This window comes from Coturnix japonica, chromosome 12 (genome assembly GCF_001577835.2).
Source record: "Coturnix japonica isolate 7356 chromosome 12, Coturnix japonica 2.1, whole genome shotgun sequence".
Classification (NCBI taxonomy): Eukaryota; Metazoa; Chordata; class Aves; order Galliformes; family Phasianidae; genus Coturnix; species Coturnix japonica.
This window is the reverse complement of record NC_029527.1, coordinates 6,584,113-6,610,761: the sequence shown is the minus strand read 5'-3', so window position 1 is coordinate 6,610,761 and position 26,649 is coordinate 6,584,113. Positions and strand designations below refer to the sequence as shown.

The window sequence follows — 26,649 nt, the reverse complement described above, 5'->3', positions numbered from 1 at the left end:
AGCAGTGCAGGGAGGAGCTGGATCCCCAGCAAGGTCACCTCGTGCTACTACGTTCATGAGGTGGGAGCTGAGTCAGACTGACACAGAAGCTGCCCTTGGTAGGGAGGCAGGGCATGAAGCTCAGGGCTACAGCCCCCAAACATGTTCTTTTAGACACTGAGATGGTAAGTGTATGGAAAGGCCCTTTTCTGTCAGAGCTTGTCCTGCCCATGTTCAGGGTGTGCCACCACCTTTCACCAGATCCTTGGTGCCCACCATCAGTGCCCATCAGACCCCATCCAGCACTCCCAGCTCCCCAGGTTCTTTGCCTCTCACTGAGGGTCTGGCAGAGCCACGGCCTCTTCTGGGCTCAGTACTTGGCTCAGAAAAGTGGGCTGTCCTCAGAGCAGCATCAGCGTCCCAGCGCTTCTTTGGAAGATGGAAGTGAGGGAAAGGAGGAAATGGCAATTCCTGTTCTTGATTGACACAGCTGAGCATTCTGACCTCTCAGCTGGCTGCAGAGGGACGAATGCACAAAAACACGTGTACATATTAATAGGCACGCTCACAGCTGCTCATTTTGTCTAAGTCCCTGAGGATGTTGTTCTTTGTCTTGTTTTCGCTCCTCTGTTTCAACCCATCTCTGAGCCTGAGGATCTGCTCCTTCAACGTGAGGTCTTTCGGACAAGCCAAAATAGCCAGAGCCGAGGTGCTGGATGCTGTGGTGAAGGTACGTCCACTGCCAGGGTGGGACAGATGTGGGGCTTAGTGTGGGCTTCTCATCTGCACCATCTTGTGCTTCATTTCTTTATTCATACTTGAATTTCCAGTGGAAGAATGAGTAAATAATTGAAACCGTTCATGCTGTTAAAGTGAGAATCAAGGCTGCAGTGCAATGGAGCACTTACAGTGCTTTCAGCTTGCGTGAGAGTACAGCACAGACAGCACTTGCCATTTCCTTTGGAATTTGAGCAAGGAATGGATGAAAACCTTTCTGCGCAGTAAAAGCGGCTTTTGCTTGGAACCCACAGAGCTTCGCTTTGTGATATGCTCTTTACCTTGCTTAAGTGCTAATTATTCTGAAACATTCCTGCCTAATTAAATGTATTCTCAAGACGGCAGAGAATCATCTTGCAGAGTGGTGCAGAACTGCAAAGCCTGATTGCAGATTTCTTTAGACAAAGCCTCACCATCTTGTCGGCTCTGTGGAGCTGGAGGTGACTTGGTTTAACATGGAAGGAGCCACGTTCAGCCTCACAGCTCGGCAGTGCCACCCACAACACAGCAGCAGGGACGTGGGGCAGCACTCTGTGCCAGGCTGCAGCTCTGGGGCTGCTGCTGCTCTTTGTGCTGGAATGGCCGTAGTACAGTCAGAACTATGGTGGGATAAATAAATGAGGGATGGTGTATTTACAGTTTCAGGGGGCAGAAAGGGTTTTGTTTTCCCCACAAATGGCCCCCACAAGGTTTGGAGAGAAACAAAACCAGCTGCAAAGCTGAAACCGCTCTGCTCCCAGTTCCTTCTCCCAGTGCCGAAAGGAGAAGGGCTTTGCTTGCACTGCTGCCCACATCCAGGGCCTTTCCAACAGCTGCACAGCAGCAGCCACTTCTTCCCCACTCCTCCCTAACGCCCCCAAACACACCAAGCACAGGCTTGCCTCTGCTCTTTCCCACTGCAGATCATCTCTCGCTGTGACATCATGCTGCTGATGGAGATAAAGGAGAACAAGAACAGGACGTGTCCCTTGCTCGTACAGCAGCTGGCTGGGTAAGGCGGTGTGTCGTGTATGGGCAGGAGGCTGCTGGGGCAGGCAGGCAGCTTTGTGCCATCCGACCTGCTCCAACAGTGGCCTGGGCTGCATATTTCTGAATACAATAAATCCTGCAGGAGGCAGTTATTGGGAAGGATGCTCGGTCTGTGCTCAGCTCTGCAGCTCCGTGCTGCTGGGACAATGGTGGGGAGAGAGCTGAAATGGGCTGGGCAAAGCTGGCTCCAGGCTGATGCAGGGGATGTGATTTTGGAGAAGTGCGGTCAGTGTATGCACCTTTCACATTGGAGGATTCACTAAGCAGCCCCTCTCCTTCCAGCCAGACAAAAGGCAACAGGGAGGAATACAGCTGCATGGTCAGCGGGCGGCTGGGCAGGACTAAATACAAGGAGCAGTATGCCTTCCTCTACAGGTAAGGGTGGGTGGCACCCCCTTCCAGTGCATCACCCTGTGGGGACAGGATGCACACCAGGGCTGGGGCAGCTGCTCTGGGTGTCACAGCACAGCCACCACTAATGGGATCTCCACCATTCTGTTGCAGGAGAAATCTGGTGTCAGTGAAACAATACTACCAGTACCCCGACACCCAGCCTGGGGATGAGGACGCCTTCTCCAGAGAGCCCTTCATCGTCTGGTTCCAGTCACCAAAAACTGGTGAGATGCTCCCAGCAGCGCATTGTCCCTCCATTGCAATGCCCACACCTCAGCAGCCCAGGCTTCACGGCTGTGCCTGTGCTGGCAGCAGGGCTGGGGCAGGTGCCAGCAGCACAGCACGTCCCCATGTCCTCAGCCCGGCCTCAGCTGATGATCTCGAGCTGGGGATGCTGCCATTACACAGCAAACACCCTCTGATGTGCAGCCAGAGCTGTTTCTTCCTTAGGAAAACTTCTGCCTTCCCAACCAGTTTGTTTTTCTTTGTGAAAATGTGATTCATTGTGTGTTTAACCACTGTATTTCTTTTTCCTTGTTTTTTGTGGGTTTTTTTGTTTGTTTGTTTTTGTTTTTTGTTTTTTTCCTTGTTTTTAAGCTGTCCAAGAGTTTGCTATAGTCCCTCTGCACACTGCACCAGAGATGGCGGTACGGGAGATTGATGAGCTCTACGATGTGTATTTGGACATAAAGCAGCACTGGGGCACCAAGGTTGGTCGCCCTGGGGACTACAAAGGCTCCTGCTGGTCTCATTTTGAAGATCCATCTTCATAAGTGCCTTTGAGCCCCTCTCTGCCTTGCAGAACTTTGTCTTCATGGGGGACTTCAACGCGGGTTGCAGCTACGTTCCACGGAAGCACTGGCAGAACATCCGCCTGAGGACGAGCTCAGAGTTTACCTGGCTCATCAGTGACACTAACGACACGACAGTCAGGAGGAGCACCAGCTGCCCCTATGACAGGTGCCCACCAAACCTCCCCCTGCTTATAGCACCCCATGACAAAACAGCACACGGAAAGGTGCCAATGGCAGACTAACTTTGAGCTGCTGTGAAATCTTCCCTGTGTCAGGCAGTGCTGCAGCCACTTGTGCAGGGGGATGCCTCAGCCGTGTTTTCATACTGTGGTTCTTGCTCTTGTGTTCCTAATCTGAACGCTGAGGTATTTGTGTGTCTCACTGCCAAGGGAGGTGATGGGCCGGCTGTGGCAGGAAGCTGGGGGCATCCCCCAGCGAGCCGTGTGTAGGGATGCACCATTTGCAGCTGTGACCACATGGAGGCCATCAACTCATTGCAGCCCCTACCAGCGCCCTGTTCCCTTTCCTGCAGGATCGTGGTCAGTGGGGAGCAGCTCAGCCAGGCCGTCGTGCCACACTCCACTCACATCTTTGATTTCCAGACGGCTTTTCAGATGAGTGAGGAGCAGGTAGGCACAGCCCATCCCGTGCAGCAGGGCTCCCCTGGGCACCAAACCCTTGGCCAAAGCAGGGCCAGCAGTGCCCAGCCGTGCAGCAGGAGATGCACACATGCACAGCTCAGTCTATAGAGCTGCACCCACACAGAGTGCAGTGCATCCCCCCCCACCTCCCCATCCCCATCTCCCGCAGGCTCTGGGGGTGAGCGACCACTTCCCGGTGGAGTTTGAGCTGAAGGCACGCGGTGGCTTCTTCAACTGGATAAAATCCAAGTTCTCAAGGAAGGGGAGAGCAAGAAGGAACCGCCGCTCGGGCTCATGAGCACGCCGGGTCCACTCACACAATGAGAACACAAGGATAACAGCGGGTCTTCCAGCTGATGCGCTCACAGCCGGTGCAGTATTTAGCAGGAAAAGAAAGATTTGGTCACATTTCAAACGTTTTGGGTCTGAAGGTGAATGGAACCTTCTTGATTGTAAGCTCAGTGCAAATAAATCAGCTAGAAGCAGCGTGCTGAGCGTCCTGCACTGCTCACAAGGGTGAAGTGATGGACAGACAAAGAGCTTCACACTGTACCCATAGCACACAGAGGGGCTCTGCGCCTCCCCATGGGTGGCTGAAAATTAGCAGTAAACCAGACATCACTGAATAGTGCTTATTTAGCCTCACGGTACTTTGCTTTCTCAGATCACTGTATTTAGTGCCTGCCTTGTCACACGGAAGGCATCAGCAATGTGAAAATAATCCAGCGGTTCCTAAAGGCAAATATTCACCTTAATGCACTCCCCTTGCTTTGTCTGCTGGCAAACAGATCCAGCCTGTGGGGGAGGAAACAGTTCAGCTTTTGTGCAAAGGGTCTTTGGGGAGAGGGAATGTGGAGCAGATCGTGCCAGTGGGGGACAGCGAGTGCCCTGACTTTCAGCAGCAATTAATCTGAAAGCGATACAGCGTTTCATAAGCTGCCTTGATTAATGCTCCAGCCGAGGCAATAGGAAAGAAAGAGCCCTGATTTAGAACAAATATTTACATTGGGATTTTTATGGAAATGCCACTGTCTGGCTGAGAGCAGCAATGCTTTATGAGAAGGCTGAAATCAATCTGGGTCTCTGGCCCCACATCTCACATAACAGCCTCCTTCTGCCTCTCAGAGAGAGGAACTGCACAAAGGAGGAACGCTCCCTCCACAAGAGCTGTAATGGAGAAATTCAATCATGAAAAATAGGTAAATACGACTCGGCCGTGCTGAAAAAGTTCATCCTTATTTGTGACAGCGCATACAGTGCCTTACCCAGCCTTTGGAAACAGGAGGCATGCTCAGAACCCAATTAACTGCTGCAGCCTGGGGCACCATGTCAGCAGCTGCCACTCTGATGCTGCTGTGGCACAGGGGAGGAGACCCTGAGCTACGGAGAACATCCTTGCACAGAGGGTGCAGAGATGCCCCGCTCCGGGCAGGCAGCATCCATGCACCATTCACAGCATTGGAGGGGGGCTGGGAGGTGTCCAACGCATCAGGGGGGAGGTCTCAGGAGTATCCCTCTGTTTATTGCATGCGTTTATCAGGCGGAATTGCAAATATATCCCCATGTGTTTGTTAGTTCCTGAGTTCTGCACCAGGGGACCATCTCTCAGCTCTCCCCGCTGCACAGGGCTTTAAATAACCGGAGCCACAGCATGGGCCGGTGCACAGCAGAACAAAGCCCTTTTTAGCTGAATGAGGCTGCCGAGCCTTATTTACTGCCGGGCAGGAGTTTTGTGCTAGAAACCAGAAGCGGCCCAGAGAGACTTTGTCTCGTCGAGCCAGGTCTGGGGGCTGGGGCACAAACAAAGGGGCTGTTCTGCGGCTCCAAGCTCTCCGCGCCCCCCACGCCGGCCCCGGCCAAGCGCAGACAGAGCGCACACGGCGCTCCATAGGGCTCCATAGGGCTCCATAGGGCTCCATAGGGCTCCATAGGGCTCTATAGGGCTCCATAGGGCTCCATAGGCGCACGGCCTCACGCAGCAAACACCCCGTCCCAGCCGCAGCGCAGCCCCGCTTCCTCGCAATAAATACAATTCGGGCCCCCCCTGGTGGCTCGGCCGTAAATCCCGGTATCCCGGTGTCAGTAGCAAACCCAACGTGGGAAAGGATGCGGCTCAGAGCTCCGTGCCTCCATCCAGAGCTGCCCCCGAACACGGCAAGGAGCCCTGCAGCGCTCCAGGGCACAGGACAGAGCCTGGGAGCCACCAGGGTTCACTATTTGTTCTTTTAACTTACATAAATGAGCCTTGTTTGCATTATGGGAAGAAGGCACTTAAATCTGGTCAGATTAATGGTGACAGAGGATGCAAATCCAGGCAGATGTGGTGACAGCCCCCAGTTCTATATTTCTATAGACTTCTATATTCTCTGAATATAGAAATGAATGGTACACGCAGCTCGGTGCTGAGCAGCACCCAGGTGTGCTATGAACCTGCACGGCCACGCTGGCTCTCAGGTTTACTCAACAGAGTGTTCTGGTGCCCCATTCCCCCCATACATCAAATAGGAGCTTTGAGCTGACCTAGCACAAAGCTTACGAAACACAGCTAACTGCAGAAAGGAAACAACCTGATAAACCTGGGGCAGGAAAGTCCTTGGCAGCCACCAGCAGCCTGCTGTGGCTCAGGGCTCAGCAGTGCTCCTGGCAGGAGCTGTGTTTTGGAAAACAGCTGCTGGTTGCCATGGCCGTGCCCTGGAGCCGAGGTGCCACTGGGATCCACCTCCTGCTCACTGCCACTGTGCCACCCCACGCACGGTGCTGGGCCTTGAGCCATAGCCAGGCTGGAGCCTGGTGGGAGGTGATGGACTTACATAGGAAAAGAACCCAGCATTGTTTTTAACATGCACATTTTAATGAAGCAAACATTTCTATTTAATAAGTTATAAGATACAATTTTACAATCCTGCATTTTATTCCAGTTTATTTCGTTTTTCCACTTCCTAGTTTACAACATAGTGAGCGTTTCACATTAAGGCACAACAAAAAAAAGCACAGTAAAAAAAAAACAACACCCAACCTTCCTTTATTTCCCCAATCAACTGTGCTCACGGGTAGTGCATCCGACGGAACTAAAGAACTGAAAGCGTGAACTTCTCCATAGGGACAGACAGTGACGTTTCAACAGGTTCTCAACAAATCCTACCTCCTCCTAATAGCAGAGTTAAAGCTCACGTGGAGAGCTGCACTAAAGCCCCAGCAGCTGACAGCAATTCAGGTACGCGCTTGGAAAGCGGTATTGAGTATTGGTATTGAGTAACCCAGGACAAACACGAGTCACAATGGAAGTTTTCACTCCTTGACTCCAGGCAGGAATCCCCTCCAGAGCATGGAAGAGAATTTCAGAGGAGATGAGCATGACTTGGGCACGTCCTTGGACTGAGATAGAATAAAATGGCATGCAGCAAACAAGGTTTGTTGGTTCGTTTTGCTGCTATCAGCGGATTTACACACCCACCTTCCCTCCCCCCAGTACCCAATTACAGTGTGGGTCCATCCCCAGGCTGGCTTTGCACCATCTCACTTAACAGCCAGCAGCCTCCATTACGCCATACACATACACTGCCATGCTCTGACCCACGTGGATTGTGGGTCGCTCAGATGAGAACAGGACTGACGTGGCAAGCAAAGGGCTCTCTTTTAACCCAGCCAAAGTGGGGTTGTTCTTAAGATGACAATAAATCAGCTGGGAGTTACCTGTAAAACAAAGCTTGGGGAATTTCTCCAGAATCCCGAGCTAATTAAAAAGCACATTGCTAACATCGTGGCCAAAAAAGCTACCAGTACAAATTTACAAAGCATTAACGTAAAGGCTGAGAGTGCCCAGGAAGCAATGTTCAGTCTGCTTTTGGTCTGCTATAAAAGATAAACTCTTCCTAAATGTAAACCATTAGCAAAGCGTTTCCAAAAATGTTTTAAATTTGAGTGGTACAGCCACTTTTAGTAGCCTTCTATAATGTTCAGCGTTAAAATGGATCAAGTATACAAAGGCACCTATCATAGTACCAGTTTCATCTCATTTCTTTACAGAAAAGAATTTGAACTGGGGACAGCCCAAGTCATATTCCATAACTAAAATGTAAAGTCTCCAGTCAAATAAAATCAGTAGTTAAGATACCCAATTACAAAGACTAATTCCAGTTTTCAATTAACATCTAAAGTCTTTAACATCCACAAGGGAAATTAGTGTCTAGTTATCCATATGATTCTCCAAACAGTGACCTGGACAGCACTGCAAAGGTACAATTTGAGGAGGACATTAAATAGATTCGTGTTACGTTGATAAGTAGGATAGAAGTGAAATGCTTGTAAAAAAACGTTACAGAAGTTACTTCTGAGTGTATTGAAATGTGAGCCGTGGGTATCTAGATACTGCAATTTGCAACAGGACTGCACCCAGTATAACTCTGCGGCCGAGCTGTGAATGTACAGAGCGACGGACGCGGGGTGGGTTTAGGGAACTGAGACGTGGAAGGGGCTCCCAGGGATGTGCTCGTCACCCCACTTCACCGCCAGGACGTAGTCACCCCTCTCCTTGACCACATACGTCACGTTGTACTGGTGGCTGCCCAGATGCTTGATGGATACCTCTTCACATGGGATTGTAGGTCCGTGGACGCCGACTAACAGCATATTGGAACCTAGGGCAAAATAGCAGTTAGCACCCATGCACTTAAACAAACACGTGTGATGTTTTTACAGCCAGATCATCACCTCAAGCTCTGAATTTTAACTCTGCAAAATGCAGATTTACAGCTAAAGCAGATCAGGTCTCAGAGCGCTGCCAAGAGTTCTCATTAATTCCTAGCTGCCAGCTCACAAAGCCACACTCCTCCTCTTTCCTAATGCAGAGCTCGCAATTAACTGGAAGCTGTTTCAGTGCAAAAGACATCCAGCTAAACCACGCAGTGGGCTCCCGCTCCCTTACCTGCTTTGCTGCAGTCCACAGAGAAGGAGCTTTTCTGACCCACAAAAGCCTTTGAGAGTCCTGCTCCCCGGGAAACCACTTTGCTGGCATCCGAGGTGGATTTGGGAATGGCACTATAGCAAGTTTCAGTCGATGACCTTGTCACCGACTCCACCATGATGGAAGAGGTTTCGTTTGCGCTGCCCAGGGAGACCAGTCGCTGTCCTGCAAACAGAAAAAACCTCTGACACTCAGATTCACCCCGTCCAAAAGGCAGTTAGAAGGAGGTTCCGAAATCCTCCTAGTGACCAGCATGCATTCTGCATCCAAAATGCATTTTCAGAGAGGAGCAATTTCCTTCTTTGGTATTTAAACAGACATGGTCCAGTAACGCTGCCAACAATCCCATCCCAGAGCCCTTAAGTGGTGAAAGGACCACAGGAACTTCAGGACTGAGTTAGCAAAGCTTGCTGCTGGAGAAGAGTTAATTGTGCTCCAATCACCAAACGCCAAAAATGGCTCAAGTTGGCAGAAAAGCAGGTGCAATTTTGCAACAATCCATTTTGAAAGCAGAGCGTGTCCCAGCCAGGGGAGTGCGGTCCCTGCTGCCCACCCCAAGACCACCACCACCACCACCACGTTCCTCTAGCTTGGGGAAGCAACAGTGCTTCAACGCAGCACTGAAGAGAGAGAGCCCTCAGATGTAAGACCAACCTTCCTCATATCACCTGCAAGCCCCCAGATACCCCTTCGGTAAAGGCCAGAAATGCACCAAAACAAGACCAAGAGGGGCATCACTGGTGCTCTAAGTGCATAGCCTACAGGCTTCAGGGAGGTAAATGGGTAAATAAGTCATACATCCCCAGTGCCCTAGAGCTAGGTCGAGGTCTAGCATCTCTCTGTGATGCCATTTCAGAGTCTATCTGTGAGACCCACTCACAGCCTCTCCCTGACACTCCTACCCCAGGGTTTGGCAGTGATGGAGAGAAGCACTTTGCCTCTCATGTCTTGGGGCACCAGGCATCTCCACTGACTGCTGTCTCTGAGGGACAGACTTGCTGAGTGACACTAAGTATGTCGGGCCCACAGTAAATACTGGTTAGCTTTTTACCTGTAACCTTTGCCTTGAAGGGGCTGCCCACTATGTGGTTTGGTCCACCATATTTAACTCCAATTAAATAGTTTCCTGGAGCCATGGGTGTGTACATGACTTTGTAACCTTCTGGAGTTTCCTGGCAGTCCATTTTCACCTTTGATGGCCCTTCAATTGTAACAGAGAGGGTACCTGGACCAGCCTTGGTCGTGTTAATGAAAAACTCCGACTGCAACCCTAGAAAGACGTAGCACAGTAAGACACACTCTTCCTTACACCGTTGTTACAAAAACAGCCTCAGTTATAAAACAGGAACCAGTGACTTGGTGCAAGGGGGCCAGGAGATCCCTTCAGGACCCAAAGGGAAGTATTTTGGCTTCAAAAGGCCGGCTCTAAGGGGAAAGCCACGACTCAGGCTCCTCCATGCCTGAGCTCAGGGCAGCTGGGAGCCACCTCACCATACGGGCCATAAATCAGCAGTGAAGGGCCCACAAGAGAGTGAGAGAGACGAGGGCTGAGAGGTCTCCTGGAGGAGATGGCTGTTTGAACTGCTCTGCAACAACACTCCGAGCAGCGTGTGGAAACAAAAGCTTGTTTAATTACAGCATCTGGTTCACAGAACCAAATTGCTGCTGCTAATTCTAAGCCAGTGACACAATGCCAGCAGCACGAGAAAAATTTAAGAGAGGGCTTTCAGTCCCCCCACATAATTTACTGTCAAACTCTGGCTTCAAACATTTACGACCTTTGGGTTGCTGTATCAGATGCTGCTGACGAGGAATAAAGGGCTCAGAGGCGCAACCAAACCGAGACAGCTATGAGAAAGTTTACTGCAGTGAGACTGAAGCACGCTAAGTGCAATGGCAATGCTGGGAGGAACTTCTGGCCTCTCTGCACAAGAGGCGGCCGTGTTGCAATGCTCGGAGAGCCCATAGCGCACAGCACTGAGCTCTGCTGATCCAGCAGGAAGCTGCACAAGCAGGCTGTGCAGATGAAGGCTGGCCTTGTTGGAGGCTGCAGGCACACGGTTCAGGTGCTCAGCCCTCGGTCTCACAGTGGGTCATTGTGCAGAGCTGCTGCTCAGCAGCTCCCAGGGCAGTGCGCCACGAGCAGCGGCCAGGAGCCAACAAGGGGGCACAGAGTAACAGCACTGCAGCTGAACAGTCTGTTTGGATTGAAAACAACCTCGAGCACCTTTATAGGTGGAGAAAAATCCCTCCATCTCTGCAGTATCAATGGCTGTATTAACGAGTGCTTTTGTTTCCACCTATTAGAGCTGCGAAGGCAGTAAGTATCTTTATCTTACACACTATATCCACACACTTCCAAAATCAGCTGCTTGGTTCCTGCAGAGCAGCACAAGCTTTGCCTGAATAGCCACAACTTTCTTTTTTCCAGGGAAGAAAAAAAAATATGTAATGTAGAATGCACAAAAGACAGAAGTAGATTAAAATAAAGGGAACTCGTCACCTTGCACATCAAAGGGGGAAAAAGGAACAGTTCTGCTATGCTGTTCACCAGTGTGTGTGGCCCCCAGAAACACACGGTTTAACAGATCAAAGCACAGATCCTGGAATGCTTTCATATTTTTTCTTAAAAAGCCCAAAATCGTATAAATGAATAAAAATAATCCGCAATCTTGAGTTGAGAACTGTCAGCTGGGGCAGCCAAAGGGGATAAATGGGGTCAGTATTCATGCTGCACCTGAAGCATGTACGGAACACTACGAACAAGAGCACAACCCACCACATCGCCTACTTGCTGCGCATCATGTTACGTTTAACTCGCAGTCTCAGAGCGGCAAGCGCTAAGGGAAAGCTAACTGGGTGCATCCTGCAACCAGTGGATTAACAGGGGAATGCAAGTTAAAGGAGACTCCTCAGACTACACAGCCAGCTGAACGACTGCATTCACTACAAGCTGCTGGAAACCCTGCTTTACTACTACAGCCCATGACCAACTTTCAGGACAAAGCAAAATAAATCTATGGATTGCACCCATTCCCCCTTGGTCTTTCACCCACCCTGGAGCACGCATGCAGTGCAGTCACTGACTGCTTTCTGATGGCTGCAGAACTCTGCAAAAGCTTCGCAGACCTCATGTCTGCAGTTCTCACGTGGAACTGAGCCAAAGCATCCCCAGAGCTGTGGGGGACCACCTACGTGGAGCTCAGCTGCCCATCACTGCAGAGCAGCCACAAACACCAATGAGCTTTTGCTGCAGTTGCTGGTTTACAGAGGTGTTAAGTTCACTGAGGCTCAGCGTAGCATGCAGACCTGTTAGTTGATGGTTATAAGACTTCAGGAGCATGCGACAAAGCAAAGTTAGTCTGCACCCAGGTCAGTAGAGCATGTGTGTCAGTTCAGCTGTCTCAGCAATGGCAGTCATATAAAAATACACCTGGAAACAGCTTCTAGCTCTTTCCAGAAAGCCAAAGGCCAGCAAGGGAGCTGTACAAGAAGGGTTACCCGTGGTGCCGCTCTCCAGGCCTGGTCCATACGCTGTGACAAGTGTGGGGTTGCCCGCCTGGCCAGGCTCACCAACGCGCACCTTGAAGGGGCTGCCCACCACATGGCTCCCGTTGAACTTCACGTCGATGGAGTGGATGCCATTTTCATGGGGGATGAACCGAACGGCGTATTTGTCTGCAGAGAAAAGAGGCCGTTCTGACATGTCAGAGATGACAGCAGCAGAAGCTGAACTTAATACTGGTTAGCAGCCTGAGCAAGGCTTTCGCACCATTTCAACACGTGCTGGTCCCAGCATAAGCAAACCCAGCCACGCAACCTGCTATGCTCCTATTTAAGTAGGAAAACAAAGTATTTATCACAGGAGGTGTCATGGATTGCATTTTCACCTTGTATGCAAGGAACGGATGGCTGTCACCCGGCCTGCAGCCCAGGAGCTAGACATGACTGCTGAGCCACAGCCCAGCCTGACAGTGGCAGACAGAGCAGCTGGGAAAGGCAAGCTAAGCTGTACCAGCAGGGTGAGCGTGCTGCACTGACACTGCAGAGAAGGCACCTTTATTTAGGAGTCATTCAGCAATTTGCTGATATTTAACATTTTCAATTGCACACTCACCCAGAGGAGTGACTGACCTTCTCCAGCTGGGCTGCAGCAAGACTGGCACAGTACAGACCATAATTCAATCACACTTCAATTGAAAAAAGAAAAGCTCATTGCTGGAACAGGTGCTGAGCTTTCTGTAGTGTTTGCTTACGTTCAGTTTCCTTGACATTCCATATGAAGGAGCGGGTGCAAGTTAAAAATAAACTATTTGTCAAAGATGGAAGCGTAGCTTTGAAAAATAAACTTCATTGGCTAAATTCAACAACCACATCATATTTCAGCCCCTTCCTTTATGAATAATGTCGCTGTACCTTCGCCGGCAAGCCAAGACTTCATGTGAAAACCCTTTAGAGTTTGCCCTTTAATATCAGTGCCTTACAGAAGTTAGGGCTCCATCATTTCATCAGCTCTCTAGGAAAAGCATTGATGGAACAATTCCTACCACAGTTGCTGACAGCCAAAAGCCATTCTCCAAGCACAGAACTCGCTCCTTGGTGGGCTGTTAGCAAACCAAGGGATTCAACCCACTCGCTAAGAGGTAAGGAGCATTTGTGTAAGTCACCCTGTGTGTTCTGACAAACGTAAAGCCGTTCTCACCTGGCTCCAGCTCAGACACATGGCACTCTTCTACAGCTCCGGAGGGGCTGTGGACTTTAGCATCAATCTTGCCCTTTGCCCCGTTCAGCCTTATAGCAAAGGATGCCGGCTGATTAACTTTTAATCCAGACTCCTGAGAATGCAACAGTCAGATTACCAAACTTAAAATGTTGTTTCAAATGGTACAAGATGTGAGGAAAAGAAATAATCATTTCAGCACAATTATTCAGATTTCAACAAAGGACAGCGTTGTGACTTACAGTAATTCTCAGATCAGAAGGTTTTTCACTCTTACACAGTGACCGATTTAAGTCGCCCACATCCGCTATGCTGATCCTTTCAATAGTCCCAGACCATTTTTGGAAGCCAGACAACACTTTGTCAGATCAGGCGAAGGCATGTTTACAAGCCTTGCTACCCATTATCACTGAGGTCAGGCCCCTGTATTCAGGCACTCGATTTAAAGGATGTTTAAGAGATAGCTCCATTATCAACCTGTTCATTCACTCCAGATTCATTCAGGGGAAAAGCCTCTGATAATCCCTTTGTCTGAAAGAGTAATAGGCATGTTTATATTTGCTAAAAGAAGTCACATTTAGGAAGCTGCCACAAGATGTCTTAAAATGAGAAAGCAATTTAAGGCACAGAACCAGATGTGGCTGTGCTGCAGAACTGCTTGTGCAGTGCTGCTTGCTGAAGGCAACTCAGCTCTGCATCCGTGTGGCACTGCTCATCACAGCCACAGCAGAGCTCATGCAGCTATAAGAAGCAATATTTTATGCTGAACATACTTTACCTGACTTCGTTTTCAATTAAATCCTGGAGAGGTAAATAAATGCAACTGAGTAGAACTGAGGTACGATCTATATAAAGCAAATCCCTGATGCAGGTTTAGCTGCACACTGAGCTCCTTTACAGAACACTCAGCTTTATCTGCCTCTCCAGGACATAACTGAAGTGGGTATTCCTGTCAAAAGTCTTTAAATGAAACACAAGAGAAACATCAGTACCACAGTGACTAATTAACGCCCTTGTAACTCCTTGTTAGAAGAGACACTATTGGAACAAGCTGTCACGGTTCATTTATACAGTGAACATTTGGGCAAAGTCCAGGCTGAGCACATCAAAAAAGCCTCAACTGAAGTCTTAATTGCTAATCGCCATTCAGTGAGGACTGAGGTACAGTATATTTAGACACACGTTTTCAGTCTCACTTCCAAGTTTCTGGCTTTGGAGGTTTAAGTCAGACCTTTAATGTTACTTGTACTTTAATGCAAGTAACCACACACGCACATAAAAATAATGGTAAGGTTAACAGACAAACCCAGACCAACTACAAAGCTGCAATTCACTCACACAGATTTGCTACCATTCATGGATGATCTGAGCTGTGACTGTGTGGTTTTGCGATGCCAGCCAGAGTGAATCTGTGCCCTGACTCCACTGTGGGGGCCTGTCCATCCGCCTCAAACAAGGCTGCAGTAATGTTCCTACATGGCCTACACTCTCTTGACCACAGAAATGCAGCTTTCAGCCCACGCGCTGACACAGCAGCTCAGTTATCAACGTGATCATTGCCTGTTCATGTTCACATTTCAGGTTTGACTGGGCTTCCCCAAGCTAAATCAGGCGGGAAAGCAAGGTTTACCTCCTCTTCTTTTTTGTTATCAGATATTAACACCTGCTGTATGTGTATTCTAGCCTACTGCCCTCAAATCCTAGCTAGCTAGAGTAGGGCCAACTCTACTGGCCCATGCTACCAAGCTCCCAAAAACCTCTCTCTGTCTGCAAGCTGAACTTGAAACCAAGCACTAACCAAGGCAAGGTTATCACTAAGAAGAAAGGACAACCACTTTGGTCTCAGAGAACAAGGACGAAATCAGTCTCTGTGGCAAGCTGTGGGATGTTTCCTTATGTCTCACCTGAAGGCTAGTGACAGTGAGCCTGCGAGCATCATCAGACGGAGCGATGATGGGAACCAGGTAGGGGCTTTCAGGAATGTGCTCATCATTGAACTTTATGGACACCTCATAGTTGCCTGTGGGGAGAAAAGATGCAGAGAGTTTCTTTAGTGTATTTGGAAGCAGCCTTCAGTTTTATTTCAGAACACTTTGGTCTTGATATGTACCTGGCTCTTGAACTATGTAAGATACACCACAAGATCCATCTTTATGGTCTTCAAAGGCAATTTCTGCTTTACTTGGACCTTCTACAGCAATGGACAGTCCTCCAGCTCCAGCCTCCCGTGTCCATATGCTGAACTCAGCTGTTGAAGCACATGAGAGAACACACAAGTGTAAGTTTGCTGCAGCTGGGCTCCAGCTTCTTTTTAACAGACCGTGCAGCATCCACAGTTACGTGTATGAGAAATGGTACATCGTGCCAAGATCCTGGGGAGCAGTTTCCTTAACATGAGTTTGCCCACCTGCATGATACAGCAATACTATTCCCTTGTACGTGTTTCTCTGCTGACTACCCCCAGTGAGTGGGGCGAGAGAGGCTCCCATACGGACCAACAGAAACCATTTTATCTGTGCACGGTGGGCATTGGAAGCTGAGGGCACAGGACTCACCTGGGACACCCGTCTCTCCACGCTCCAATCCGGGCCCCCCAGCTCTGACTTTATGAGCCCCCCCCTCTCCGAGGGGTCCCACAGTGAACTGGAAGGGGCTGCCCGGGACGTGCTGCCCTCTGTATTTGACATCCACCGTGTGGACCCCCATCTCTTGTGGCACAAAACGGACACAGTAGGTGTTTTTGTCAACTTCTACTATTTCTGCATCGGAGTTCCTTCCAGAGGGACTAGTTACTTGGGCTGTCATGTCCCCGCAGTCAATTTCTAACAAGGAAAGAACACAAAATGAAGAACAAGAATGACAGAGTGGTTGGGTACTTTTCTTTCAACTGAGCTCAGCAGATTACACAGTGCAGATGACAGAAGGGACATGCAGGTGCTGGGCTGCATCCCAGTAGAGCAGCCAGCCCAACCAGTCACACTCACCAGGTGCTATGGAGGCAGATGAGAAGGTTGGATAAGTGCAGCCACAGCTAGAACTGCCCTGTGTGACTCACTTGTGCCAGACAGCAGTACAAACAATTGAGAGCCAACCCCAGAGACAGGCTGAGCAGTGCAGACCATTTTTTCAGCTTGATGTACACAGAACAGATTATGGCCTCCCTGGTATTTTTATCTCCATACAGTGATCATTGATATGTTTATCTTTAGCAGTTCAAAGAGACCAACATTACCAATGTTCCTCCCCTAAGCTGTCTTAACATGAGGATAACTCAGCAGTGAAGTTCTTTCCACTGCTTCAAGTACACCTACGCTATGCAAGTGCAAGCTTGATTATGGGGAAAAGGATGCTGCTTACCTGGGATTTTTAGGTTCAGATCACATATGCTTCCAACTGTTGCAACAGATGGAGCCCGTCTTGTTCGCGTGATGCTCTCCTTAACTCTTCCCTCACCACTTATCTTCACAGTAAATGGGCTGCCTGCAAGTAGCACAGCAAGTCATTCCTCCTCTGCTCACTGTATATTGCATCAAGGAGAAGATTTAAAGTTTCCTCTAACTTGTAGCATATCAAAGTGAGGGTCTTACAGCCAGTTTACAGAAAAGTCCAGATGAAATATAACCAAGTAATCAAAATAATTCTGGATTCTTGCATGGAGGGCACTGGTAAAGCCTCCTCGAACCTCTGGGACCTATGGTCTGCACAGGATCAGCCAACTCGCCTTGCAGCTCCAGCACTGGACAGCTAGGCAAGACCTCTGCTGTATGAAATGAAGGTGCCAAACGCTCCCACTTACCTGGAATATGTTCATCTGCAAACTTAGTGGACACAATGTACACGCCAGGTACAGTTGGAAAATAAGATACTTTGCAAGTTCCATCTTCTAGGTCTTCAGTTTGGATATCTACCTTGCTGGGTCCTTCAACAGCCAGTGAGATGCCACCGTAACCTGCAATAGAGACAAGTATCCTCACGTTTCCACAGTGATATTATAAGTAAGACTCAAACCCAAAAGAGCAGCTAGTCAGTAGCCAGCTTCTTTCAAAAAGACTATGTGGGCACTGCATGGTGTCTTAGAAGCATTTTTGTCATCTGAATAAGTCAGAATTTATTTAAGCACACATTCAGCTCCTGAGATGTTCTGACCATATCCCTTTTATTTCACTAATGTTGAAATGTTAACTTCAAAGACTGGTCAAGGCTCCACATTAAATAAACACAAAAATAAATTGCATCTTCCTCATTTCCTTCTTGCTGTACACAATGATTCTAGATCCAGCTCCAACAAATGAAAGAAATCCTTTGTTAGTGATAGCCCTTGTTGACTGTAAAGTAAAACATTAGCTAAGATAATGAAAAGCACTTTAGAAATTAATAGTGTTGCCTAGAGTTAATAACTGAGAACAACAACAATGCATTACAAGCAGAATGTTTTGCAGCCTGTGACCTGACCATCCCTTGTAGAGGAAGACAGCATTGTCCTTTAGAGAGCTCCTTTGCAATCAAACTAACCTGCATCTCTTGTGTCTACAATGAAGTCACACATTTCAAAGGTTCGCCCTTCCACCAAACCACGTCCATACACTCTTGCTCGTCTGGCATCTCCTATCTCAGACTGGACCACCATGATTGTCACAGGGCTGTTTGGTACGTGGTTCCCATTTTTCTTGATGCTAACCAGATGTTCTCCTACTTCCCGTGGAATGAATGAGATACCTGCACAGCAGAGAAATGTGGCAAACTTATTCGATTTTTACGTACATTACATTTGATTATAAAGCCTCGATCACACCAAGAAATGAAACACTGAAAGAACACTTTACACATATCAAAGTGTTGTTCGCCAGTGGGCCACAAAATCATTCACATAAGTAGACAAATGGCAGTTTGGTCACAACCTGGAATGCTAATAGAAAAGGTCAGCCTGCTCCACCAGCTGCACCATTTGGTTTGGCAACACTCCTTCAAGAAAGCGTGCAAAAACATTAAGTCATCATAAGTAGCAAAGAAAACTGGAAGAGAGGCTGCTATGTTGCTCTCAGATGAAGGCTGTTAGGGCTTACCAATGTGGTTGTTGGGCAGCCTCTTCAGAAGACAAGGCTCATCACGACCCGATGGGGCTTTAATGCTGGCTGTCAGGAGACTGAGATCAGTCTCGTTGATATCCAACAAAAACTCAGCAGCAGATCCAAGCTTAACTTGGGACCGTCTTCTGTTATCATCTGTGGAAATACAGAGAAATGAGTAAGAAAAATTAGGAGGTCAAATGCAGAACAAGTTGGAGGATTTCCCTTTTCTGACACAAACCAGTCCCTCCATGCTACCAGAGGTTAACATACACTCTTAAGTTCTTTCCATATGTCTAAACTTTATACCTGTAATCTTGGCTGTGAAGGGGCTGCCTGCGATGTGCTTGTCGTTGTACTTGACCACGATGCTGTAGTCCCCAGGTAGGGTAGGCAGGTAGGTGACTGTGCATGTCCCATCTTTGTTATCAATGCAGCTGATCTCTGCTTTGGAAGGTCCTTCAATAGCCAAGTCCAGTCCACCTAAGAAACAAGGAGAACAGCATTTCTGTAAATCTTCATGCACATTAAGACTGAGGACATTTACAGAGGGAGGTTCAGAATACGGTGCTGGAAATACAGCTCCGATCTCTCTTTTTAAAGGAGAGCAGCAAAGAGCTCAGGCCAACTCAGCAAGGTCGCAACTCTGTTCAATCTGTTAGATTAACTTAACAGTGATTCCAGACCCAGCTGGCATCTGCTAGATCGAATTTGCCTTCAGTTTATTTTTAATCAAGTGAATCATTTGCACTCTATACCACATCTGAATCTACTGATCTCATGAAGAAGTAATAAAACAGCTTTTACTGCACATATGACACAGCTTGACGGAGGCCATTTTTGCATTATATTTGCACAAGTCATTGTTTACATCATACCAGAGATTCATATTTGAACAAATGCAAATGATGCTTCAAATTAATGCTAACCCACATCACACTTCTTAGAAGTTCCAAGCTTAGAGTAAGGTGGGTTTAAAGAACAGACTTACCCTCCTCTGCATCCTCTGTGACAATGGTAAAGGTCGCTGGTTTATTGGCAACCCCATAAATGAGGCCAGGCCCATAAGCAGACACACTGCCGCTGTTTGGATAATTCACATAGAACTGCAGAGGGCTCTCTAAAGAAAAAGAAAACAATAATCACTTCGAGGATTAGTGGCCTGGGCTACAAGAATGAAATAGGCATCAAGTTGCTCATACCCAGCAGGATCTTATGCTTATTCACTGCCACATTCTTCTGTGCTACTCTCACCAGTCGGTGTTTGAAGAACCTTTACACCACTCTAGAGCACTTTAAAATGAATATGCCACTCCTTTCATCTTCAAAAGATACTGCTCCACAGTTTAGTCATGACAAAGAGCTACTCCAATTACCACAGATAAGCTTAAATGATGTTGTAAAGGGTCTTACTCATCAGCAGTTTATATTTAGCACATTAAATCAGAGCATGACTCAGAGAAGCAGACTTTCAGTTCAGATACTAATCATGAATTCGGGCAGCTCAGAATTAGGAACAAGCACTGCACATTGCCTAACTCAATGAACCTGAACTAGCAAATTTGAAGGGTATCCAGAAATGCATTTGCCAGCCTGAGATTAGTAAAGTTGGTGCGCGAGAACAAGAAGTACAGTCACCAGCAGCCAGTAATAGTTTCAAAAAAGGCACAGACAGCTTCCAAGTCCAAAGCTACATTCTGCAGCTGAGACAGAAGCAAGCTTGATTCATATTAGCCTTCAAAAAGCACTGAGGCACAGCATCCCTCTGGCCAGGCACAGGACAATGGTCTCATGGAGCCACTACGTCAGCCAGTCTGATCTTAGAAGTGCTATACACAAACACAGCACTGAAGCAGCACTATACATCATGTTATATGAGCTCCTCACTTCAGCCAGTTTCCCTGCCCCAGCAGAACCAGCAGCCCATTACAGGCAGTGCTGGCAGTACTCTGCCCCATATCTGCACACCATGCCACAGAGCCGCCATGTTTCCCCCATGCCTGAGAGGCAGCCCGAGCTGCCAGGGGGACTGAGCGCCAGTGGGGAGCTGGGGAACTAAGGACAAAAGAAGAGAGAAAGAATGAAAGGCAGTGGTTTCTTTTTGTATAGAAGCAGCCAAGAAGAAAGATTACAGCATAGCGTGCGTGTGTGCTTTATTTTATTGCACTGAGATGGAAAGACTAACTATAGTGTTTTAGCCACTTGGTCCTCCGCAGATTGTAGCTTTTACGCCAATGCAGTTTTAAGGATATACATGTACCGTAACTATTAGTTTTGCTGAGCAACAAGGCAGTAAATTTCAACCCCGCAAAAAATGGTATTTTGAAAATTGTATGTTTCTTCTCCATAGTAAAACACCACAAAAGCTAGCTTCCAAAACCAAAATCCATTTTAAGCCTGGCTGGTACTATGAAACCACAATGGAAGCTCACGTGTGCCTGCACTCATTCCTTTGCTTTGCTTTTCCATCGGACTGCATGCAGATGAACTGCTGCTGAGCACTAAGACATCCCAAGCAGCTCTTGCAGCAGTGCTATAATGAGGCTACAGAAACCTCAGCAGGGAAGCAATGTGTCAGCAGGTTGCTGTGCTCAGCTCCGTCAGCCGCCTGTTTTGTCAGACTCACCTGGGATGTGATTTCCCATGTACTTTATGTGCATCTCATGCAGCCCAACTTCTGTAGGAGCATATCTCACTGTCACAGTGCCATCCTTGTTATCCACAATGTCTGGTGTATCAGTCTTTCCAGAGGGCATGTGTACTTCACCTACAAAAAAGCACCGTGTAAACCACAGGAGAAACCGCCTGCTTCCCCTCTCCCACCCACCAAGAATTGTCTGGCTGTTTTAAGCAAGCAATTGTTAAACTACTTACCCACAGGCACAAACAGGAGACTAATGGGAACACTAAACAGACATGTTTTCTACTAAAGTTGCATGAATACAGCACAGCAGTAGACATCTGGCAGGCAGTTCTGTGACCTTACAAACTCCACAGGCAGGGCTGTTGGCTGCAGCCACTGACATTTGCATGGTGAGCCTCAGGAAAGGCACTGCTGTGCTTCACTGCAAGATGCTCTGCCTCTGCAGTCAGGGACAGAGCATGGCTTGGGCAGGGGTGGCTGAGTTAGAGCAAGAACACCCAGCCCACACCTGCAGCTCAGCATGGCAGGGTGCTGCCAAGTGATGCCTGTGCAGAAGAATCACAGAATTGAAAGAACTATGACTGGAAAAAAAAACCACTAAGGTTCTTTAGTTCAACTGTTGAGAAGGCTTGACTGTTTTGGAGAAGGGACACAGTGGGGTGGAAGGTACAAAGCCAATCAATTACGTATGTAGTTAGTCTGGAGGGTAAAAATCAGCAGCAGGTCCTGCAGTGCAGTACTGTCCAGCCCAGCCCCAAAGGCTGCAGCAGCACCAAGAATTCAGAGCATCGTGGGCGTATCCCACTCAAACCCCAGTGGATGCCACTTGATGTGAAATTAAGCAACTGAGCTCCTGGCATAACACAATTCTCCTCCACACACTATGGTCTCGACCACACAGACTGCTGGCTGCAAATGGACAAACATGCCCACAAAGGGCAAAGCCCCCCCAAGAAGCTCCACAACCTTTAATACCTGTTATTTCTCCTTTCCTTACAGCAAAGGGGATAACCATATCGAAGGGCCGGAATCCCATGCCATTCATGTCACCAACTGGCACATAAGCCTCTTCTGTGACCTGCAGGAAACACAAGGCTCGATCACATCACAACCAAAGGCAGCACAGGGGAGCTGAGCAGTGAGCCACTCTGCTGAGAGCAGAAGCAGGACAAGGCGCGGTGATTATGGTGGTCAGCAGCCACTGGCTGGGGCCCAACTAGAGCATCCCGCCAAGCTTTCCTCCATAACACCACCACATCGCAGAGCAGAGCAAATCAAACATGGTGTGGATGGAAGGCATGCTGGAAAAAAGTGAGCGGTCAACATGGAACAAAAGAGCGTGGGAGACAACGCAGCACACACAAGACCCAGAGTGGCTCCATCGGAAAGGATTTAGTTGCTTAAGGCCTGGAAGAGAAAGTGATTTGAATGTGGCAGAGTGATTGCAACACAAAATTGACAACAGAAACAAGTTTCACAGTGCGACTCTGGACTCAAGACACGGTGCTATTTGACTGGGAAAACAGAGCAATGCGGTCAGGTTGCTTTTGCCAACAGGAGACATTGCAGAAGTAGAAGCTGTAGGTGTAATGATCCTCTTCGTGTTTAGGATGTTATTGAGAGTTTACTTGGAGACTCCCTTCAAGCAGCATGGAAAAAACAGGTCTGGATTCCGAGAACAATTGATCAAATAGAAAGAATGAACACAATGACCAGAAAGAATCAAGCAGTCCCAAGAAGCAGGCTGTCATCTGAAATGGAACACAGATGGGGGAAAACAACCAAAAAAAATGTAAAAATTGTGTACCCAAGGGCGGAATCCAGGGGGGGACGCACCCACTGTCTCCTGCGACCGCACAGCAGCATCATCTGCATCTACAGCCTGGTTGGTGGTAAAGGCAGGTTAGCATTGCTCCCATGTCAGCACTCCTCATGTTTTACACAACATGTCCTGTCTGCTGCTGGGCACCTTCCTCCCACCACCCACACCCACTGGGGAGATGTGGGGAGACAGTCACCCATGCAACCAAGGGACAAAGCCACTTCTGGGAGACTCAGAGGGAAGGTGGAGGGCAGCACCTATGCTTAGGTGGAACTGAGTTTCAGAGATGATTCCTTATGGGACTGGCATAGGGGGGGAGGTGAGAGGTTTAGGCCTGAGATTCTCTGTGCACAACCTGGCCCATGCTAATCATGGCCCCTGTTACCCTTCTGCATTTTGTTTCCAAGCTTTTGCTCAAAGGGCTTCTGTGAGCCTTCAGAGGCACCTAGTTTGCACCCAGCAACACAGGGGTCTTGTTTGCTTTTTAAACCTAAGCATACTGAAGGATTGTATGTGGGAAGGGATATAATCAAGAGGGGAATTTGACTGTAACACTTCAGCGAGCGTTTGCAAATCATTTTTAAGCGTGAGCTAACAGCCCACTTCCCTGGGATCTGTCAGCACACCGTTTCTTACTTTGGGGTCAATGTTATACAGTGAAAGACAGACAAGTCAGAGCACCATAGCTGACAAGAGCTGGAATAATTGGTCTTAGAGGCTGATTACAAGCACCCTTACATGGTTTAGAAAAAGAACTACGTGGTCAGGAAATGAAATATTTTGATCAGAGCAGCCAAGCTTTCACTCTCTGACGGCTCACCTGACTGCTCAAAATAACAAGTAACAAGGAGCCATTAGCTCCTGCTGGCCTAATAAACGCCTACAGAAATTTACACACGCACAGAGTTAACCTATCACTGAATAAAACGTGGAAGCAGGAATCTGAGTGGGAGGTATTAGTGAGCAGAGCTGGCTTACCATCACAGTGAAAGGACTGTTGGGAATGTCCACCCCTCCAAAGCGGACATAAATCACGTAGGTTCCTGGTTTGGCAGCAGTGTAGAAGATATCATAAGTCCCGTCCTCGTTTTCAACAACATCTGCCTCAGCCTCTGTCCCATCCGGCGTCAGGACGGTGCACGTCACTTTTCCCTTCCCTGCTGATTTGGCATCTACCACAAAACCAACCTCCTCACCAGTCCTCACCGTGGGTGCAATTCCAGGACCTGCAATGCAAGTTTTGGGCAGAAATCATTCATAGGGCTGCCCTGGGGCAGGTGGCCCAGCACCAAGCACCCCACAGATGTGCTGGGGAGCAGATGAACGGCAGGGACACTCGCAGTGGGCACAGTAGCAGCCAGGGCCACATCTCCTCTTGAGTTACCAGCAAACCATTTTCCTCTGTTCTGTTACACATCCAAAAAATAAATAAAAATCATGAAACAATGCCCAAACTGAGCAGATCCAGCCTGAGGAACATTGTGTTCAGTTGAGAGCCATTAACTTGTATTTGAAGTGTGTATTTGATACTCATGCTTTTGACCGCCGCTTGTTACCAGGTAAATGGCTCATTTTCAAATGGCAACAAACCTGTCATTTTAATACATGAGCAGTATTTCAGCATCCCCTCCTTACAGTGATTACATTTCAGCTTTGCAGCTGAGAGTCAAAGGCACCTCTTGGAAATGGGAAATTTAAACTGGCATCTAAGAGGAATTGCCATTACTGTTATTATGAATAGTCAGCAACTTGGGTTACCTGGAACAGCATCAAATTGAGCCATTAAGGCCTCTTTTATACAAATTTTGAAGCTAAGGGGATACCTGCCGCTCTGTTTTTTGCATTGTGCCAGGAACATATTTCTGGTTTAAAGAGGCCTGAGAGCAGCCAGCTGCTGGCCTGACACCGGGTACGCTCTCATGCACAATTCAGGTCGGTACAATGCCCAGACACTCTCACAGGTCTACAACCACTGATTAATTTTCCCTGTTCAATTTGGCCTTGCCCAATTTACTTATAAATCCTGGACCTAACATTTGGTGATGTTACTGTTAGTAGTTCCTACCCATCCTGCTCCTCCCCACAGCCCCTGCCTGGGAGGTGGCAGCGGGCTGTGGTGGCCCAAAGCTGCACGGTGACTATCTGGCCTGAGAACAAGTAAGGACTGTAGTACCTATAAATGAGCTCCAATGGCAACAAACTTGGAATCCCTCCCCTCTGCCGAAGCACTGATTTTTGAGTTGTAGTAACTTCTTAATCTTGAAGATCCCTCTTTTAACCCCTCTTCCAAATGTTCACCTTACCCTGACCAACCTTGATAAGACAGAAAGGCAGCAGAAAACACTACCAGTAATACCCAACCTGAATGGGATTTACTAGTCTTGAAGCACACAGCCAACTACTTATACCCATAGCGTGAATTCTGATCTTGCTCAGAATGAAAAGCTTCTTGCAGCGCTAGCAGTGCAAGGAGCCTGAATGCAGGGAACGTGTGCAGATGTGTTATTTTTAAATCAACCTCACTGCAATTCTCAACAGAGTTTACCTAGGCCAAAACAAGCATCAAACTTCAGTTGCATCTGGCTCGTTCTAACAACACCCCAGGCAGTCTGAAAGATTTTGCTGGTGACTACAAGAGATTCCTGTTCACCCATGGGGTGGAGGGTTCTTTATCTTTATGAGAACCCCTCTTGTAAGAGCAATCAGATTACACAAAACTCTCGTGTGTTCTACCATGACAAACCCCTTGTGCTTTTTCTTCCTTCAAATTAGCACTTTTTCAGAATTCCCTCACACAGGGAGCACACACAGCCCTATCACACCAACTGCACAACCCTCTGACTGCAGTTTTATACCACATACAAACAACAGCAGTAGACCCCAGCACATACCTGTGGCCAAACACTTGCTGGCATCTCCTGCTGGAGACGCCCTGATTCGGTAAGGAGAGGATGGGATGTCATCCCCACCGTACTTCACACCAATCGTATAGCGGCCCGTTTTGTCAGGGACGTAGGTGACTGTGTACGTGCCATCCTTGTTGTCATGAATGTCCACTCTCTTGGGCTTGCCCTCTTGGTCCTGAGGAAAGCAAAGCAGAAGATTTAGGCACACTAAAGTCAGTTAAGATTCTCTTCAGCAAGACCGGAAACTTATTCACAATGATACTTAGGTGGTCTCAAAGAGGAGACCAGAAAGCAAGGACATGTCAGACTACTATACAACAATCAGGGCTATCAACAACAGCCCTTTACATGATACCAAGCAACACTCCTCAGTGAGGCACCCAGCACCTAAGACCTTGCCAGGCCTGAACATAAGATCAGGCCCACACAGTCCCTTCAACTACCATTTCTACACTGAATATAAGGATCTCTGCTTTAGAATCAAGCTCTCTTATCTAAAACCACAATCATCTCTCTGCAAAATGCTTCTGAAGAAGCAACCCCCAGCTCTCAGAGCAACTTATCAGCTGCAAAACACAAAGCATTTTGGAAAGCCTTCCAGGGTTGCACACAGAGAGCTACACATTGTCACCTTGCTGTAATAAAGGACTTCAATTGCTAAGAGTACAGTATAAGCTGCAAAGGATTTGAGATTTCAGGCACAGTGTGAAAGAGCTTGCTCCTTCCAAAGAAACATTTGACATTCAGAGCCAGAAACTAGCAAACAAATGTATTCCCACCACACAGGGCTTGTAGAACTCGATCTTCAAAGCTGTAACCATGCTGGGAGCTCTGATAAGTAACACACATCCTTCAAGGGCACACTTACATTCCAGAATGAAGCCAATCACTTGGCAGCACTCTGAGCAGATGGGA

At 48.1% G+C, this 26,649-nt stretch overlaps 2 protein-coding genes across 2 annotated transcripts in view; one reads left to right on the top strand and one right to left on the bottom strand.

Moving 5' to 3' along the window:
- On the top strand, positions 1-4,099 carry DNASE1L3 (deoxyribonuclease 1 like 3). The gene is made up of 8 exons (XM_015875459.2): positions 1-709; positions 1,659-1,747; positions 2,068-2,160; positions 2,290-2,402; positions 2,776-2,888; positions 2,981-3,138; positions 3,505-3,601; positions 3,783-4,099. The coding sequence occupies exons 1-8, from the start codon at positions 578-580 to the stop codon at positions 3,909-3,911; spliced, it is 924 nt and encodes a 307-aa protein (XP_015730945.1). The 5' UTR covers positions 1-577; the 3' UTR covers positions 3,912-4,099.
- Positions 4,100-6,442: 2,343 nt separating this feature from the next.
- Positions 6,443-26,649, bottom strand: part of LOC107319866 (filamin-B) — a 63,387-nt gene continuing 43,180 nt past the window's right edge. Inside the window, exons 30-48 of the mRNA XM_015875137.2 lie at positions 25,720-25,909; positions 23,807-24,054; positions 22,814-22,888; positions 21,982-22,084; positions 20,989-21,129; positions 19,354-19,482; positions 18,672-18,845; positions 18,360-18,518; positions 17,809-18,012; positions 17,093-17,245; positions 16,654-16,776; positions 15,852-16,118; positions 15,407-15,544; positions 15,201-15,316; positions 13,279-13,411; positions 12,078-12,254; positions 9,628-9,846; positions 8,538-8,741; positions 6,443-8,250 (exon numbers count right to left, since the gene is read on the bottom strand). Of these exons, the coding sequence (XP_015730623.2) occupies positions 8,063-8,250; positions 8,538-8,741; positions 9,628-9,846; positions 12,078-12,254; positions 13,279-13,411; positions 15,201-15,316; positions 15,407-15,544; positions 15,852-16,118; positions 16,654-16,776; positions 17,093-17,245; positions 17,809-18,012; positions 18,360-18,518; positions 18,672-18,845; positions 19,354-19,482; positions 20,989-21,129; positions 21,982-22,084; positions 22,814-22,888; positions 23,807-24,054; positions 25,720-25,909 (3,141 nt within the window). The 3' untranslated portion in view covers positions 6,443-8,062. The remainder of the gene's footprint in view (positions 8,251-8,537; positions 8,742-9,627; positions 9,847-12,077; positions 12,255-13,278; positions 13,412-15,200; positions 15,317-15,406; positions 15,545-15,851; positions 16,119-16,653; positions 16,777-17,092; positions 17,246-17,808; positions 18,013-18,359; positions 18,519-18,671; positions 18,846-19,353; positions 19,483-20,988; positions 21,130-21,981; positions 22,085-22,813; positions 22,889-23,806; positions 24,055-25,719; positions 25,910-26,649) is intronic.